The 18541-nt window shown below is 43.7% G+C and overlaps 1 protein-coding gene across 1 annotated transcript in view; it reads left to right on the top strand.

Annotated features, from left to right (window-relative positions):
- Positions 1-18541, top strand: part of LOC100008612 (aldo-keto reductase family 1, member D1 (delta 4-3-ketosteroid-5-beta-reductase)) — a 44957-nt gene that overhangs the window by 7682 nt on the left and 18734 nt on the right. Inside the window, 1 exon segment of the mRNA NM_001081997.1 lies at positions 6106-6222. Within this exon segment, the coding sequence (NP_001075466.1) occupies positions 6106-6222 (117 nt within the window).

Below are 18541 nucleotides of genomic sequence, written 5' to 3'. Positions count from 1 at the left end.
CTGATCAAGTCACTGTTTCTCATAGTGTCCATTTCACTTCAACAAGTTTCCCCTTTGGTTCTCAGTTAGTTGTCGCGGATCAGGGAGAACATATAATATTTGTCCCTTTGGGACTGGCTTAATTCACTCAGCATGATGTTTTCCAAATTCCTCCATCTTGTTGCAAATGACCAGGTTTCATTGTTTTTGACTGCTGTATAGTATTCTATAGAGTACATGTCCCATAATTTCTTTATCCAGTCTACTGTTGATGGGCATTTGGGTTGGTTCCAGGGTCTTAGCTATTGTGAATTGAGCTGCAATAAACATTAATGTGCAGACAGCTTGTTTGTTTGCCAATTTAATTTTCTTTGGGTAAATTCCAAGGAATGAAATGGCTGGGTTGTATGGTAGGGTTATATTCAGGTTTCTGAGGAATCTCCAGACTGACTTCCATAGTGGCTTGACCAGTTTGCATTCCCACCAACAGTGGGTTAGTGTCCCTTTTTCCCCACATGCTCGCCAGTATCTGTTGTTGGTAGATTTCTGAATGTGAGCCATTCTACCTGGGGTGAGGTGGAACCTCACTGTGGTTTTGATTTGCATTTCCCTGATGGCTAGTGATCTTGAACATTTTTTCATGTGTCTGTTGGCCATTTGGATTTCCTCTTTTGAAAAATGTCTATTGAGGTCCTTGGCCCATCTCTTAAGTGGGTTGTTTGTTTTGATGTTGTGTAGTTTCTTGATTTCTTTGTAGATTCTGGTTATCAATCCTTTATCTGTTGCATAGTTTGCAAATATATTTTCCCATTCTGTCAGTTGCCTCTTCACTCTTCAGGGTAGTTTTTAACTGTGCAGAGGAACGGAGCCCTTCTAGGACTTCTTAGATTGGTTATGGTTCAGTTTCTTGACTTCCCTGAAGGGAAGTGTCTGGGTGTTCATATTATTATCCAGCTTCCCTCTATCTGCGTGCTTATGTGTGTGTAATCTAATTGTACTCGTGTAAGTATTCTCAGCCCTTTATGTTTACGGGCTCTGCATCCATAGATTCAATCAATCATGGATCAAAAAAATCAGAAAAATACATTTGTACTGAATGTGTGCACTTTTTCTTGTCATTATTACTTAAAATACATTGCAATAAGTACATAGGATTTGCATTTTATCAGATATTACAAGTAATTTATAGATGAGTCAAAGTATGGGGGAGAGAATTATATAGACTATATGCAAATTTTTGCCCTTTTACATAATGCATTTTGAGTCTTGGGAACAATCCCCTGTAGATACTGAGAAATTATTTCATGCTGTATTTAGTATAATAACAATTTGTATTTTCTATTTAAGGTAAACTTAGATGATACCAAAATCATGCAAAATAGAATTTTCTTTTTCTCTTTCTTTCTTCCTTCCTTCCTTCCTTCCTTTCTCTCTTTCTCTCTTTCTCTCTCTCTCTCTTTCTCTCTTTCTTTCTCTCTTTCTTTCTTTCTTTCTCTCTCTCTTTCTTTCTCTCTCTCTCTTTCTTTCTTTCATTCCTTCCTTCCTTCCTTCTTTCTTTCTTTCTCTCTCTCTCTCTCTCTCTCTTTCTTTCTTTCTTTCTCTCTCTCTCTCTTTCTTTCTCTCTCTCTTTCTTTCTTTCCTTCCTTCCTTCCTTCCTTCCTTCTTTCTTTCTTTCTCTCTCTCTCTCTCTCTTTCTTTCTTTCCTTCTTTCCTTCTTTCTTTCTTTCCTTCTTTCCTTCTTTCTTTCTTTCTCTCTTTCTTTTCTTTTCTTTTCTTTTCTTTTCTTTTCTTTTCTTTTCTTTTCTTTTCTTTTCTTTTCTTTCTTTTCTTTCCTCCAGAGAGTGGACAGTGAGAGAGAGAGACAGAGAGAAAGGTCTTCCTTTTCTGTTGGTTCACCCCCCAGTGGCTGCTGCGGCCGGCGCACCGCGCTGACCCGAAGCCAGGAGCCAGGTGCTTCTCCTGGTCTCTCATGCAGGTACAGGGCCCAAGGACTTGGGCCATCCTCCACTGCACTCCCAGGCCACAGCAGAGAGCTGGACTGGAAGAGGAACAACTGGGACAGAACCGGCGCCCCAACCAGGACTAGAACACGGTGTGCTGGCGCCACAGGAGGATGATTAGCCTATTGAACCGTGGCGCCAGCCGCAAAATAGAATTTTCAACATTCTTATGTTATCAGATTATGGGAGAAATATAGCAAATTTAGTAATATTTTGAGGAAGGAAATGGGGTCAACTTTTGCAACCAGTGGACTTTGGTTATTAAAAGAAATCAAGCATATATCCAAAATCAGTCAATAAGTTAACAAACCTAGGGGCCAGCATTTTGGCGCATTTAAGTCACCAGTTGCAGTGCCAGCATCCCATGTAAGCACGGGTTTGAGCCATGGCTGCTCCACTTCCAATCCCGCCCTCTGCTAATGTACCTAGGAAGGCAGCAGAGGATGGCCCAAGTTCTTGGGCCGCTGCTCCCATGTTAGGAGAATCAGACAGAGTTCCAGTCTCTTGATTTCAGTCAGGTTCAGCTCTGGCTGTTGCCGCCGTTTTGGGAGTGAACCAGTGGATGGCAGATCTTTCTCCTTCTCTCCTTTTCTCTCTGTAGCTCTGCCTTTCAAATAAATAAATGAATAAATTTTAAAAATAAAAGAAGTTCACAAATCGGGTAGCTAGTTATTTGATCATCCTGGGGAGGCACACCATGCAAGCCTCTGGCTTGATGTCCTAGAGTGTCATTTTCACTATGGCAGGTGCTGAAGCTAGCATCTGACAAGAAAGTGGTCAAAATATTTTTTAAAATCCTTCTTTTTCTTATTTGACTGACAGGGGGATGGGGGGAGAGAGAGACAGAGAGAGAGAGAGAGAGATTGATTGATTCCCAGTGTTCGCAATGGCTGGAAGCTGGAGTGAGGAGAAGAGCCAAGAATTTAATCCAGGCATGCTGATGTGGGATTTGGGCCTCTTAACCATTAGACCTAATGCACTCTGTAAAATCCTTAAATTTTCTCAAAAGTATAATTGTGTTTTATCCCTATATTTATATATATGCAATTCAGTAATGTGCTGTGTAGACTAAAGCTCCCACAGGCAGAATATGACCGTCTTTGGTTAAGGAAACAGAAGGAGAGGGAGTACTGAGTTTATGTAAGGTTCAGTTGTTATGGCTCCAGCAGGATTGGTTTTCATTGGCAGGGCCTGAGAGGCAGTGTTGGGCAGTGGTTAAGGGCATAGATCCTGGTGCTAGGTTGCCAGGCCAGCATGTCAGATGTGTCACGAGGGGCTGTAAGTAGTTCAGAGTTTCTGGGCCTCAGTTTCCCTCTCTGTAAAGGGGAAATAATAAGATAATACCTAGCACAATACCTAGCACAAAACTAATATTCTAGGTATTGAGTGAAAGTTATTAAAATAAGAAAATAAAATAAGTTATTGAAAAAAGCAGAATTTTCACTTAGTGGAACCATAACCATAACCCAAATGTGCCCACAGTAATGACAAAACACAGTTCTGGTTTATCCACATTCAATTTTCTTTTCTCTGTGCTTCCAAGGCAAAAAGCGTTTGTCTGAACATCTCTGGGCACCCTTTTATGTAGGATGTTTCAAGATGACCAATCAAACCTTAATACTTCATTATGTAGCACTAGAAATTAAGCAGATTCTTAGTGGGAACTGGCAGAATTAACCCAAAGTCTGAGATGAAACAAATGAGTACAAAAGTTGGCTGGTGCCGCGGCTCGCTAGGCTAATACTCCGCCTGTGGCGCCGGCACCCCGGGTTCTAGTCCCGGTTGGGGCGCCGGATTCTGTCCTGGTTGCTCCTTTTCCAGTCCAGCTCTCTGCTGTGGCCTGGGAGGGCAGTGGAGGATGGCCCAAGTCCTTGGGCCCTGAACCTGCATGGGAGACCAGGAGGAAGCACCTGGCTCCTGGCTTCGGATTGGTGCTGTGCGCCGGCTGTAGCGACCATTTTGGGGGTGAACCAACGGAAGGAAGACCTTTCTCTTTGTTTCTCTCTCTCTCTCACTGTCTAACTCTGCCTATCAAAAAAATTTTAAAAAAATTTAAAAAAATGAGTACAAAAGAACAGGACAAGGAATTTAAATGTATGCAATGATTTAACATTTCTTCTTTTTTATTTATTTTATTTTATTTTTTTAGGTCTTTATTTCACCTTAATTCATAAATGAGAGCTTTGCAGGGTATACTATCCTGTGTTGACAGTTATTTTCTCTTAAAACTTGGAATTTATCTCGCCATTCTCTGCTAGTCTATAGGGTTTTTGATGAGAAGTCCGCTGTAAGTCTAATTGGAGATCCTCTGAAAGTAATCTGGCGTTTCTCTCGAACACGTTTTAGAATCTTTTCTTTTCTTTTTTTTTAAAGTTTTTTTTTAAACTTTTATTTAATAAATCTAAATTTCGAAAGTACAATTTTTGGATTATAGAGGTTTTTCCCCCATAACCTCCCTCCCACCCGCAACCATCCCATCTCCCAATCCCTCTCCCATCCCATTCTTCATCAAGATTCATTTTCAATTATATTTATATACAGAAGATCAACTTGGTATATCCTAAGAAAAGATATCAACAGTTTGCACCCACACAGATACACAAAGTGTGAAGTACTGTTTGAGTACTAGTTTTACCATTAATTCACATAGTACAACACATTAAGGACAGAGCTCCTACATGGGGAGTAAGTGCAGTGACTCCCGTTGTTGATTTAACAATTGACACTCTTTTTTTGTCCTGACTGTTGATGTACAATATAATACTTTATCCATTTCTTCTTTTTTAAAGATATATTTATTTATTTGAAAGTCAGAGTTATAACAGAGAGAAGAGAGGCAGAGAGAGAGAGAGAGAGGTCTTCCAGGTCTCCCACGTGGGTGCAGGGGCCCAAGGACTTGGGCCATCTTCTGTTACTTTCCCAGGCCATAGCAGAGAGCTGGATCAGAAGTGGAGCAGCCAGGACTCGAACTGGTGCCCATATGGGATGCCAGCACTTCAGGACAGTGCATTAACGTGCTGTGCCACAGCACCGGCCCCACAATGATTTAACATTTCATGAGATTTCAGTACCACCTGTTCCAAAGTGAAGGATTCCTTGAAGCCACACATAACCATAGTTTTTGCAAATTTAAAGTATGTATTTCGTTATAGTGGCAGGAAAATGAAATGGCAGGCTAGGTCAGGACATCTGCAAGATGCACATTTCCTAGTTTTACAGTGAGAAAAAATAAACACATTAAAGGCCAACTAGGAAATTAGCATGGGTCAGGGGAAGATTTTGTTCTTGAGTCATGCACTCTGTGGTCAAGTAGATATTGACTTTTCTTGTACTATATTTGGATAGTTGCAGCACAAACATATGATTGTTAAATAAGTGGAAGAGATGTGGGTGAATGTGGGGAGCAATCCGGACTGGACTAAGTTACTGGAATTAAGACTTATTCTATGCATCTGCTCTCCCACAATATGGCGCTGGGAGAGAAGTAAACAGCTTCTGCACAGCTGCCTCCAGTTCAATCAATAAACTGTAGGACTTGCTCCTGATTGGAGAGCAGCGTACTCGGCGTGTGGGCAGCCGAGTTAGGATTGGCGGAGGAGGACTATAAAGGAGGAGAGAGACGGCATGCACCAGGAACATCTAAGGGGAACATCTGAGGGAACACCTGTGCAGCCCCCGAGAGAGCCGGCCGGCAGTGTGCCGCTCCCCTGCGGAAGTGGGGAATGTGGCCAGGGGGAACTGCCCTTCCACGGAGGTGGAAGGGACAGTAGCCCACCCGGGAAGGACCAGCAGCCAACCCGGGAAGGACCAGCAGCAAACCCGGGGAGGGCCGAGCAGACGAAAGAACAGCGCAGGGTCCTGTGTCGTTCCTCCACCAAGACGGGGAGCGACATAATGGTGCCGTGACTCGGATATGAAGCCTAGGCAGGGTTTAGTGTCGCTCCTCCACGAAGACGGGGAGCGACATAATGGTGCCGCGACTCGGATATGAAGCCTAGGCAGGGCTTAGTGTCGTTCCTCCACGAAGAGGGGGAGCGACAGGTGAATGCTTTACAAAAGATAAAAGGCTATGTTATTGTGAAAATAGTGTGTACATTAGCTAACTCTCTCCCTTTGACTTTTTCAGCTCTGGGCTACGAATCATGACCCAGTGATGGTGCGGCCAACCCTGGAGAGGACACTCAAGGTTCTCAAACTTGATTATATAGATCTGTATATCATTGAAATACCCATGGCCTTCAAGGTAAGTTCAGATGCCTAGAAATTAGGCCTCTGCACCCCAGCAACCATGATTCAACAGTTACAGGCAGGAAGCTTGTTAATCACCTAGCACCACTGAATGTGATGGTAGTTGTTATTATAGAACAGAACCTGACAAATGCCCCAAAAGATTATTATGTTAGTAGACTCAAGCCTGGATCCCAAGTTTCTTCATTCTTAATTCAGTGTAGTTTCTGTAAAGCATGTTTTTACCACTACAGCTTAAATTCCCTTTATCAAACCAGTCCCTAACTTTACTCCACATTATAGTTGTCTAGTGTCCAGACACAACCTTCTTCTCAATCACACTGTTATAAAACCAAGCCCTGCTCAATATAAAGCAAAATAATATAGACAACTAACAACATGCCCCCCTTCTACCCCTCCAGAGGGAGCAAACCCAAAGAATTGTCACATTTTTGGAGCCAGCTCCAAGGTGAGAGTTTTCAGATGATTTGTGTTCTTCTAGATCAAATGCAGTCCTTCTTTGAATTTTCTTAGTGTATAGACTCAATATTAATTTGAAAACCAAGAATGTGCCCAGTATACACAGATGAAGAGCAGTACGCACTTTAAGAATTCATTGAAGGGCCGGTGCCGTGGCTCACTAGTCCAATCCTCTGCCTTGCGGCGCTGGCACACCGGGTTCTAGTCCCGGTCGGGGCACCAGATTCTGTCCCGGTTGCCCCTCTTCCAGGCCAGCTCTCTGCTGTGGCCAGGGAGTGCAGTGGAGGATGGCCCAAGTACTTGGGCCCTGCACCCCATGGGAGACCAGGATAAGTACCTGGCTTCTGCCATCGGATCAGCGCGGTGCGCTGGCCGCAGTGGCCATTGGAGGTTGAATCAATGGCAAAAGAAGACCTTTCTCTCTGTCTCTCTCTTTCACTATCCACTCTGCCTGTCAAAAAAAAAAAAAAAAAAAAAAAAAAAAAAAAAAAAAAAAAAGAATTCATTGAGGAGGCCAGCGCCACGGCTCAATAGGCTAATCCTCAACCTGTGGCGCCGGCACCCCGGGTTCTAGTTCCGGTCGGGGCGCCAGATTCTGTCCCAGTTGCTCCTCTTCCAGTCCAGCTCTCTGTTGTGGCCTGGGAGTGCAGTGGAGGATGGCCCAAGTTCTTGGGCCCTGCACCCGCATGAGAGACCAGGAGGAAGCACCTGGCTCCTGGCTTTGGATCAGCGTGGTGTGCTGGCCACAGCGCGCCGGCTGCAGCTGCCATTAAGGGGTGAACCAACGGTAAAGGAAGAGACAGATCAGATCAAGCTATAGTTAAGTCAGACAGCCCTTGGAATTCATGGCTTTTATTTATTTATTTTTTTGACAGGCAGAGTGGACAGTGAGAGAGAGAGACAGAGAGAAAGGTCTTCCTTTGCCGTTGGTTCACCCTCCAAAGGCCGCTGCAGCTGGGGTGCTGCGGCTGGCGCACCGCACTGATCCGAAGGCAGGAGCTAGGTACTTCTCCTGGTCTCCCATGGGATGCAGGGCCCAACCACTTGATCTGATCTGTCTCTCTCTCTCACTGTCCACTCTGCCTGTCAAAAAAACCAAAAAGAATTCATTGAGGGAAGGAGAGATTGAAAAATGAAATTGGCTAGTTGTCCATGAGGTAAATCAGATTTTGCTGCTTAGGAAGAATGGGGACCCTCTATCCCTGCAGAGGCCAAAATTCCTTTAGTCAACCAATCTATCGTATCATTCTGTGTTCTCAGAGTCAACAGAAAAGTTGACTCTCCTCTGTTGTCATCATCCATGACAGACTTTGGGGAAGTCTGTTTTGCATCCTACTTCATAGAGATTTGGGTTTGAAGACTTCACAGTTGCCTTGGTAATCATAGGCTGTGTTAGGTAGGGATTTATCAGACAAGACAATATCCCTTAAAATCTTGACAGGGTTCTGGTAAATTCACATTCAGTCAGGTCCATGAATGAATAATGAAAACTAGAAATGCTATAGGGCCGCATTCCTTGCGTCTATTCCTTGGCTTCTGGGTTTCTTTCTCCCTATAGCAGCTGCTTGCTCTGCCCATCTGCAGGGGCCTCAGCTTAGTGGCAGCCATCCTGATCTCTGACTTGAAATAATGCAGAGCAAGTTGGGCGTCTGTGGCCTGAGATCTTGTCTTTGGAGGAAACTTCAGAACTGTTATTCACTCAAGTCCCAAAGCAAGTTCATTACGTACTAGGCTACTTTGGCAGATTCACCATGCAATGATTATTCCAGACTGCATCATGGGCTATAATTTCTGCCACCTGCATTAGCCCTAAGAGACATAAAACTCATGTAACATACTAAGTGAAGCAACTTTATAAGTCACAGCTAAGTAATGAGGGACAACAGAAGCCTAGGATTCAAGGAAGCCAGTTCCCACCCCCACCTCCATCCCCACCCAGGTTCAGGAAAGCTACCTTCAGGGTAAATAGAATCTCATCTGTAAATCTCACTGGATACAGATGAGAGATTCCTGTAGCAATCCAATTTTGTTTTGTTTTGTTTTATATGGGATCACTGTAGGGCTAAAACACTGTAGGACATCGAGTTCTGGGAGGAATAGGAAGATACTCTGGGGCTATTCTGGACAGTTCCCCCTTGTTGCATTCTCAGCACATTTCTGCTGTTATTCTTGAGAACTTCGGATAAGAAGGGGAGATGAGACATCCAGTGTTTTTCTGTCAGTACCCTAAAGCTGCAGCCTTAGCAGGCCTTAGCAGTCTGAATCTTAGAACACAGCAAGGCAATAATTTATGTTGTGTGATTGTGTAGCAGAAATTGCCACTTCTCAACTGGAGGCAGGAACATCCTTCTTGAGCACAATCCTTAGCCAATTCTGCATTTTTTAGGCATGTTATTTGCAATACTTGAAGACCTCTGAATTAGTCATACTCTACTTATAAATGACAGAAATCAAACTAAAATTGACTTTAGTAAAAAATAAAAGCCAGCCGGCGCCACGGCTCAATAGGCTAATCTTCTGCCTTGCGGCACCAGCACACTGGGTTCTAGTCCTGGTCGGGGCACCAGATTCTGTCCCGGTTGCCCCTCTTCCAGGCCAGCTCTCTGCTGTGGCCAGGGAGTGCAGTGGAGGATGGCCCAAGTGCTTGGGCCCTGCACCCCATGGGAGACCAGGATAAGTACCTGGCTCCTGCCTTTGGATCAGCACGGTGCGCCGGCCGCAGCGCCCCTGCCGCAGCAACCATTGGAGGGTGAACCAACGGCAAAGGAAGACCTTTCTCTCTGTCTCTCTCTCTCACTGTCCACTCTGCCTGTCAAAAAAATAAATAAATAAAAGCCATGAATTCCAAGGGCTGTCTGATTTAAGTATAGCTTGATCTGAAAGTGCAAACAATGTCTCTGTATTTCAGGCCCTTTCTGTCTCCCTTTTCTGGTTGGCTTCTCAGAACTCCTTGTCTGTATGATGGCAGAATGATTGTTGACATGCCAAGCTTGAGAAATCACAGAAAGAGAGACGGAAATGGGATAAGGTAGCTAGCTGAGCTGGAAGTCACTAACTACAAGTCTCTGCCCCATGTAGTTCTATCGTACTTGTCTATCCGAATATCTCCTTATCCAGGATACCTAATTCCCTCTGGGAATTGGGCAGTATTCACCATGTAAATATGTATATTAAGCTCCACATGGAATTTTATGGAGGTATCATAAACTCTCAGTTTACCACGTTACATCATAAAAGGAGGAGCTGGGAATTGCTTGTCCATCTTGTTGGAGTCCAAGACTAATGGAGGTGCTGAGCTGCTCCATCTCTCTACTTCCTGTCTCCTACCTCTTTCTCCCCTCTCTACTCCTTACCTATGCCTCTATGTGTGTGTGCGCTTCTCACCTCTTAAATAAACATTACATGCACCATATAAATATCTGTGCTTAGAATGCTCCTTTAAGTAGAAGGTAAAGACCTGGAATAAAAAACTATATGCCACCTCTCCCACTTTAAGACCACAAATTAAACATCATGGAGAACTACTGATGAATGTGCTTGGGGATGTGTATCTATTGTTGACTCATTTAGTCTTTACAGCCAAGAATGGGAGCTGAGTCAGTCTACCCAAACAACATGGAATGAGTTCCTCCAGAAAGAGGGTAGATGGTTGCGAGAAAACAACAAAAACGAATACTAGGTTTCCACTGTCCTCATGAACTAAATGTCCCTTCACATTATGGGAAAGAGCATTATGGGCTCTGTTTGTAATCTTATCCCTGTCCCTAAAAGCCAGACAACTGATCAAGTTCTGCCTAATCTCTCTCCTATATCGCCTAAACATGGTGTAGTGAAGAGTATGAGTTTTATAATCATACAGAGCAAGGGTTGAATTTCAAGTTCAGTACTTACTAAAACAGTCACTTTTATCTTTATGAATTTCAACGTCATTGTTAAAATAGAGACAATTATAACTAACTTGAAGAGTGTTGTGAGAAGTCATTAAAATTATGTATGTGAAGTCAGTGACAGGATGTCTGGCATTTCATAGGTAATAATTGAAAGATGAAATCATGAAATGTTCAGGCGGAAAGGAACTTTTGCACTTATATATTCTTTTTTTTAAAAGATTTTATTTATTTATTAGAAAGTCAGAGTTACACAGAGAGAGAAGGAGAGACAAAGAAAGAGAGAGAGAGAGAGAGAGAGAGAGAGAGGTCTTCCATCTGCTGGTTCACTCACCAGTTGACCGCAATGGCCGGAGTTGCGCCAATCTGAAGCCAGGAGCCAGGAGTTTCCTCTGGGTTTCCCACACTGGTGCAGGGGCCCAAGAACTGGAGCCATCTTGTACTGCTTTCCCAGGCCATAGCAGAGAGCTGGATCAGAAGTAGAGCAGCCAGGACTCAAACTGGCACCCGTATGGGATGCCGGCACTGCAGGCGGCAGCTTTATCCGCTACACCACAGTGCCGGCCCCTGCACTTATATAGTCTAAAAACCTCATTTCATTGAAGCAGAAGTTAAGGCCTCAAGTGATAAAGTAGTATACTCAGTTGCTTTTTTTTTTTAGGATTTTATTTTTATTTATTTGCGAGAGAGAGTTACAGAGAGAGGGGGAGACAGAGAGAAAGGTCTTCTATCTGCTGGCTCACTTCCCAAATGGCCGCAACGGCCGTAGCTGAGCCGATCTGAAGCCAGGAGCCAGGAACTTCTTCTGGGTCTCCCACATGGGTGCAAGGGCTCAAGTGCTTGGGCTGTCTTCCACTGCCTTCCCAGGCCATAGCAGCGAGCTGGATCGGAAGAGCAGCAGCTGGGACTAGAACTCGTGCCCATGTGAGATGCTGGCGCTGCAGGTGGAGGATTAACCTATTGCAGCACAGTGCCAGCATTGTGTACTGTTTTAAAGTCTATCATTTGTAGGGCCAGATCTGGAGGTCTGTAGTGCCAGTCCCAACCCCATTCTCCTACACAGTACTGCACCTTCTACCTTATCCTCCCAGGTCTACCTATCCCAGCACCCTGGGGACTTGAGTATTGTTTTGGCAGGAAGCTCTTGGGTGTTATGATCTTAGTCTCCAGCATCATTGACTTATTAATGACTTGATTGAAGGAACATTTCTACTCTGAGTAGCATTTAAATGTTATAAAATGAAATGTGTTTCTCTGTGGCTGACAAATTACTTTCAGAATCTATTTGGAGAAGGTAACAGAGAATTTCTATTTGTATTCTTGATGGGATCAATGCTCAAGGACCCATAAGGTATTTTTTAGCAGTAAGAAATGATAAAAGATAATAACATTACTGTCAACTGAACCTGTTTGAGAAATCAATGTGAAGCTAAAATGTCCATGCTTTTTGAATCTCATGATTTTTTAAACAAAAAACTTTTCTTACTTAAACATTTTAGCACTCTGTTTTTTAAAGCATGGAATTAAAAAAACACCATCTTAATTTCAGAATAACAAAATACAAATTGCAAAAATTTATGAGATTTTTTAGGAGATGAGAAAACAGGAATGAGAGTCAGCAACATGGGCTTTTTATTTATTTATTATTTATTTATTTATTTATTTTGACAGGCAGAGTGGACAGTGAGAGAGAGAAAGACAGAGAGAAAGGTCTTCCTTTTCCATCGGTTCACCCCTCAATGGCCACTGCGGCCTGTGCGCTGTAGCCGGTGCACCGCGCTGATCCAAAGCCAGGAGCCATGTGCTTCTCCTGGTCTCCCATGCGGGTGCAGGGCCCAAGCACTTGGACCATCCTTCACTGCACTCCCGGGCCACAGCAGAGAGCTGGACTGGAAGAGGGGCAACCGGGACAGAATCCGGCGCCCTGACCGGGACTAGAACCCGGTGTGCAATGTGGGCTTTTAAAGAGTTAGATTATTCTTCCTCTGTCACCTGATGGTGAGGAACAGGAATGGAGGGAAGAGACCATGAGGTTTATAAGGATAGGGGCTAAGAAGTCCAAGATCAAGGTACCAGAATCTAGAAAAAGGCCCTTGTCTGGCACTGTGGCTGACTAGATTAATCTTCTGCCTGCAGCACTGGCATCTAATATGAGTGCCGGGTTCTAGTCCTGGTTGCTCCTCTTCCAGTCTAGCTCTCTGCTGTGGCCTGGGATAGCAGTGGAGGATGGCCCAAGTCCTTGGGCCCCTGTACCCACATGGGAGCCCAGGAAGATACTCCTGGCTCCTGGCTCCAGATCGGTGTAGCTCCGGCCATTGTGGCCATTTGGAGAGTGAATCTTTCTCTCTGTCTCTCTCTCTCTCTCACTGACTGTAAACTCTACCTGTCAAATAAATAAAAAATAAAGAAAAAAAAGAAGTCCCTTCTTGTTGCATCATTACATGGTAGGAGGTGGAAGGGCAAAGAGCACAAGAGAGCAAACCAACTCCCTTGAACTCTTTTTAAAATGAAATAACCCAATGCACCTACCTAAACACTCAAACACCTCCAAAGTAGGCCCACCTCCCACCACTGATGCACTGGAGACAAAGATTCCAACACAGGAGTTCTGAGGGACATTCAGAACACAGCAATTTTCCATCTCCAAAAAAAAAAAAACAAACCAAAGTAACCCTTTTATTGAAGTCAGCAGACATGCATACTGCCAAGGCCAACAGATACTTTGTCCTCAATTATTTGATCTCTTGCAACATAGTTGACTGGGGCCTCCTTTAAACATTTTCTTCTGCTGATATCTATGCTATCACTCCCACGTGATGGCCTGGTAACTTCTCTGCCAACTTTGAACTGTTGTTATACCCAGTGTTCTATTCTCAATATTCTAATCTTACTAACCATGCTCTTTGGATAGGTGATTTCATCCAATCACATGGATTTAATGACATTCCACAGACTGATGATTCCCAAATTTGATCTGTGGTAGTGACCTCTGTGAGTCCCAGAATTCTCTGTTGCCTACCTCCTTAAATATCTTATGGTCATTTCAAAATCAAAATATTCAAAATTGTACTCTTAATTTCTAGTGTTAATCTCAGGAAATTATTACCATCATGTACACAAATAGTCCAGGAATCATCTTGGCTTCTTCTCTCCCTAGCACCACCCTCCCTCATTTCCAAGTCAACATCTAGGTATATCAGCTCTAATCCCAATTCATATGCTAAGCTCTTCCCTTCTTTTCCTCTCTACTGCTACTGGCCCATTCCTGGGAACGCTCAGCTCTTGCCTGTTGCAATAATATCTTAGATTGAATTCCCCAGAAGCAGACTCTGAGAGGAAGAGAATGCATGCGAGGCTGCCTTGGAGTTACAGGGGTTTGTAAATTCATGGCCCTGTCCAATTTGAGTAGACAGTTTCCAGCAGCCTGGGATGTGTTCTGTGACAAATAGACCTACAAGCTTGCTGTGGGGAATGAAAGCACAGATGCAAATCCAGGCCTGGTGTCCAAGCAGTTATGGGCAGGTGTCTTAATCTATCAAGGCTGTTGTAGCAAAAATAATTTAGACTAGGTGACTTTTGAACTATACAAAGTTGATGGTCATAGTTCTGGAAGCTGGGAAATCCAAGATCAAGGTACAAGCAGATTCAGTGATTGGTGAGAGCTCTCTCAAATAGATGGCACCTTCTATGTGCCCTTACTTGGTGGGGTCTCTTTTATAAGGGATTAATCCCATTTGCAAAGGTGGGGCTCCAATGACCAAATTACCTCCCAGAGGCCCCGCTTTCTAATACCATCACTTTGGTGGTTTGGTTTCCATATATTTATAGAAGGGGTACATAGACATTCAGACCATAGCATCACATAACTGTGATACTATGATGCATCACAGAACTATGATACTCCTGCTCCTAGCCTGCTCTTAATGTGCTTTCTTACATTTTACTCACTGTATTAGTATCCTATGGCTGCTGTGACAAAGTGCTGTAAACAAGATGTCTTACACAACAGACATTTGTTATCTCATGATTCTGGAGGGTAGAAGTTCAAGGTCAAGTTGTTGGCAGATTGGTTCTTTTTGCAGACTGTTAGATAGAATATGTTCTGTGCCTCTATCCCACGTTTAGGTGATTTGCTGATGATTATTTTGACATTCCTTTACTTATAGATGTAATCTCTGACCTCTGCCTTTATTTTTATCTGATTCTCCTTGTATGCATGTCTGTCTTGGTGTCAAATTTCCCACCCACCTTCCTTTTTTTAGTTAAGGACACAGTCATTATATTAGAGCCCTGTAGGAGGCTGAAAGTATTTGTGCACTGATCAAAGGAAAAGAAATGACCACAAGAGAAGCAGTAACACACAAGCTTTATTTGGCAACACCAGGGCAGGGTTGCATGAGAAATGGTGTCCAATAGAATGAGACTATTCAGAGACTTAGCATGGCAAGAGATCAACCATCTGGCAGGGGAGACGGGTGAAAGAACTTATTGAGAGAGGGGGATTAGGGAGAGACCATCCCTTTGGAAGTTACGTTGTGTAGCGGCGTAGTAGAGAGTGCCTGGATGGGAGCTCCAAAGGCCCATGGTAGCTGAGAGCATAACCAGAAGGTCCTGTCTTATCAGATGCTGGCTGCAGTTTTCAGGTTCTAAATGACTAATCATCTACTTGTTTGAATAATTTTTCAAATAGTTATATGTATAAAGTGAATTCAGGCTGACTCCTAAATTAATGGGTCACAACCTGTAGTGAAGAAATAAAACACAGAGGTTATTTGGGGCTCACCTTTGTAACAGGCCCAGCTAACGACCCCATCATAACTAAATCATATGCAAAGGTCTTGTTAGGGTTTAGATATGGTTTGTCCCTCAACATCCCTCATAATCTGTGAGCTGGACACTGGGTTCCTAGTGTAACAGTGTTGGGAGGTAGTGAGTCCTAAAAGAGTTTGGCTTATTGTGGAAAATCCCCCAGAAGAGATTAATGCCTGTCTCATGGGAATAGGTTATGTGTCATGGGACTGGATTGGTTATAAGGGGAACAAGTTGTTATAAAGCCTGGCATCTCCCCCCTCCCAACATCTCTCTGTCTCTGTGCATTCTCCCACTTCCCTTCTGCTTCATTGTGTGGTGATGCAGCCACAGGGCCCAATCTCGGTGCTGACCCAATGATGTTTAGTTTTCAAACAACCAGAATCATGGTGAAATGAATCTCTTTCCTTTATAAATCACCCAGCACCAGGTATTCTGTTATAGCAACCCAAAACAGCCCAAGACTCTATTTCCAAACAAGATCATTTTCACAGGTACTAGTGGCTACAATTTGAACATATTCTGGAGGGACACATTTCAACCTATAACACTCCCCCAAATGCACCCTCCAAAATATCTGTAGTGATCTTTTTAAAGCAGGAACCCAGTAAGACACTTCCCTGCTGAAGTCCAAAGACTTCCCATTGCTTTAGAGTCAAGTGCAAAGTGTTAACAATAGACCACAGATTCCATGATGCAGCCCTTGCCTTTCTCTTTTATTTTACTTACTATCATACCCATTTAGGCACTGTCATACTGTTTTTGCTGCTTTATTTATGCCAAGTCCATTACTTGTGGTCATTTGCACTTGCATTTCCCTCCGTCTAGAGTGTTCTTCCCCCTAAATTTTCCAATAGCTATTTTGATCTCACCTTTTAGAATACAACTCAATTTTTTTTTTTTTGACAGGCAGAGTGGACAGTGTGAGAGAGAGACAGAGAGAAAGGTCTTCCTTTTTGCCGTTGGTTCACCCTCCAATGGCCGCCGCTGCAGCCGGCGCACCGCGCTGATCCGATGGCAGGAGCCAGGATCCAGGTGCTTTTCCTGGTCTCCCATGGGGTGCAGGGCCCAAGCACCTGGGCCATCCTCCACTGCACTCCCTGGCCATAGCAGAGAGCTGGCCTGGAAGAGGGGCAACCGGGACAGAATCCGGCGCCCTGACCGGGACTAGAACCCGGTGTGCCGGCGCCGCAAGGCGGAGGATTAGCCTATTGAGCCACGGCGCCGGCTAGAATACAACTCAATTATCATCTTCTTAGGGAGCCTCTTAAAATCACATCAAAAATCATCCTCTACAAGTCATTCTGTCTAACATAGGTCACTTTTTTAGCTTCTTGCTTATCTAGCTTGTTATTATTCTATGCATACCAGAATGTAATCCTCATTAGAAAGTGAGTCTTGGTTGTCTTATCAACCATTATGTCCTCAGAGCTCAGAAAAATTATGGCACATAATCAGCATTCACTTGGGAGATATGGGACTGAGTTGAAAAGGTAGAGAATAGAACAGGACAAGAAATGTCTGGGAGTAGGATATGAAAATAATGGTGATGAACCATGTGATTCAGAAGTGGCCTGAATGCTCAGAAGTTGCTGATGGAAGAGAAAGGGAGATTTCATTAACCTCCACATTAAAAATGGGATGTTTGGTCTGGTAGTATATCAGTGGGGCAAAGTCCTACAGAAGAGAAGATAACAGGATGGACTGTGGTCATTGCAGATACGAATATTACCAGCATCACCAGAGAAGGTCACTCATTACCCAGGGTTTGTGGCATGAGTCAATGAAAGTGTTTCCTTTTTTTCCCCTTGTTTTTTCTTTTCAAAAATTTTTTAGAAGATTTATTTGTTTGAAAGTTGGATTTACACAGAGAGAAGTCTTCCATCCACTGGTTTATTCCTCAGATGGCTACACGGTTGGGGCTGGGCCAGGCCAATGCCAGGAGCTTCCTCCAGGTCTCCTATGTGGCTGCAGGGGCCCAAGTACTTGAGCCATTTTGCTGCTTTATCCAGGCCATTAGCAATGAGCTGGATCAGTAGTGGAACAGTCGGAACTTGAACCAGCACCCAAACAAGATGCTGGCATAGAAGGGTACTGCCCAACCTGCCACTCCACAATACTGGCCCCAAAAGTATTTCCTTAAATCAATGTCTTGTGCTAGGATTTTATTTTAGTCCATCCTGAAAAGGAATTTAGGCTATTCTACTTTGTAAAATTTCTGGAATTTTTCAATATCACCATATGTCGTATTGGTGGATAATCTTGTGTTCCTTCTTCCTTAATAGTTATAAATCCTCCTTCAAAGGCCGGCGCCGCGGCTCACTAGGCTAATCCTCCGCCTTGGGCGCTGGCACACCAGGTTCTAGTCCCAGTTGGGGTGCTGGATTCTGTCCTGGTTGCCCCTCTTCCAGGTCAGCTCTCTGCTGTGGCCAGGGAGTGCAGTGGAGGATGGCCCAGGTGCTTGGGCCCTGCACCCCATGGGAGACCAGGAGAAGTACCTGGCTCCTGCCATCGGATCAGCGCGGTGCGCCGGCCGCAGCGCACCGGCCACGGCGGCCATTGGAGGGTGAACCAACGGCAAAAGGAAGACCTTTCTGTCTCTCTCTCTCTCACTGTCCACTCTGTCAAAAAAAAAAAATTCTCCTTCAAAGTGATAAGTCTCTTTTTTAAATACATAAGAAAAGGAGAGATCTGAAAGAGAATGCTTCATACCATAGTTAGTCTAATCTGAGAGAGGGTCTCCAAAAAAACTGGAGGAATTTGACCTTGGGTAGAAAATAAGATGCTGAACTCTGGCAGGTCCAGGAAGGGAAAGAGAATGGAGAGCTACATGCTATGTAGCTCCCTTAAACTTAAGAAGCATGTCCGTCTTTGGTGATACCTTTCTTAGCCAAAGAATTTCTTGTCACCCTCAGTGAGTAACTTTGGGTTTTAATAAGAAAAAATAAATTGGCTGTCTTCAACTTCTTCAAGGATTGACCCTCAGAGGATGAAGACTGAAAGTACTAATTCTCAACCCCTCTCTTGTTTATTTTTTAATATTTATTTATTTGAAAGACAGAGTGACAGATATATATATATACATATATATAAATTATGTTTATTAGAGATTATACAAACATATAAGAAAATAAACTTGAACTATTTTCCCTAGGGCAA

Source organism: Oryctolagus cuniculus, chromosome 3, assembly GCF_964237555.1.
Source record: "Oryctolagus cuniculus chromosome 3, mOryCun1.1, whole genome shotgun sequence".
In the NCBI taxonomy this organism is placed as follows: Eukaryota; Metazoa; Chordata; class Mammalia; order Lagomorpha; family Leporidae; genus Oryctolagus; species Oryctolagus cuniculus.
The sequence above is the reverse complement of the archived record's forward strand: the minus strand, read 5'-3'. Positions and strand labels throughout refer to the sequence as shown.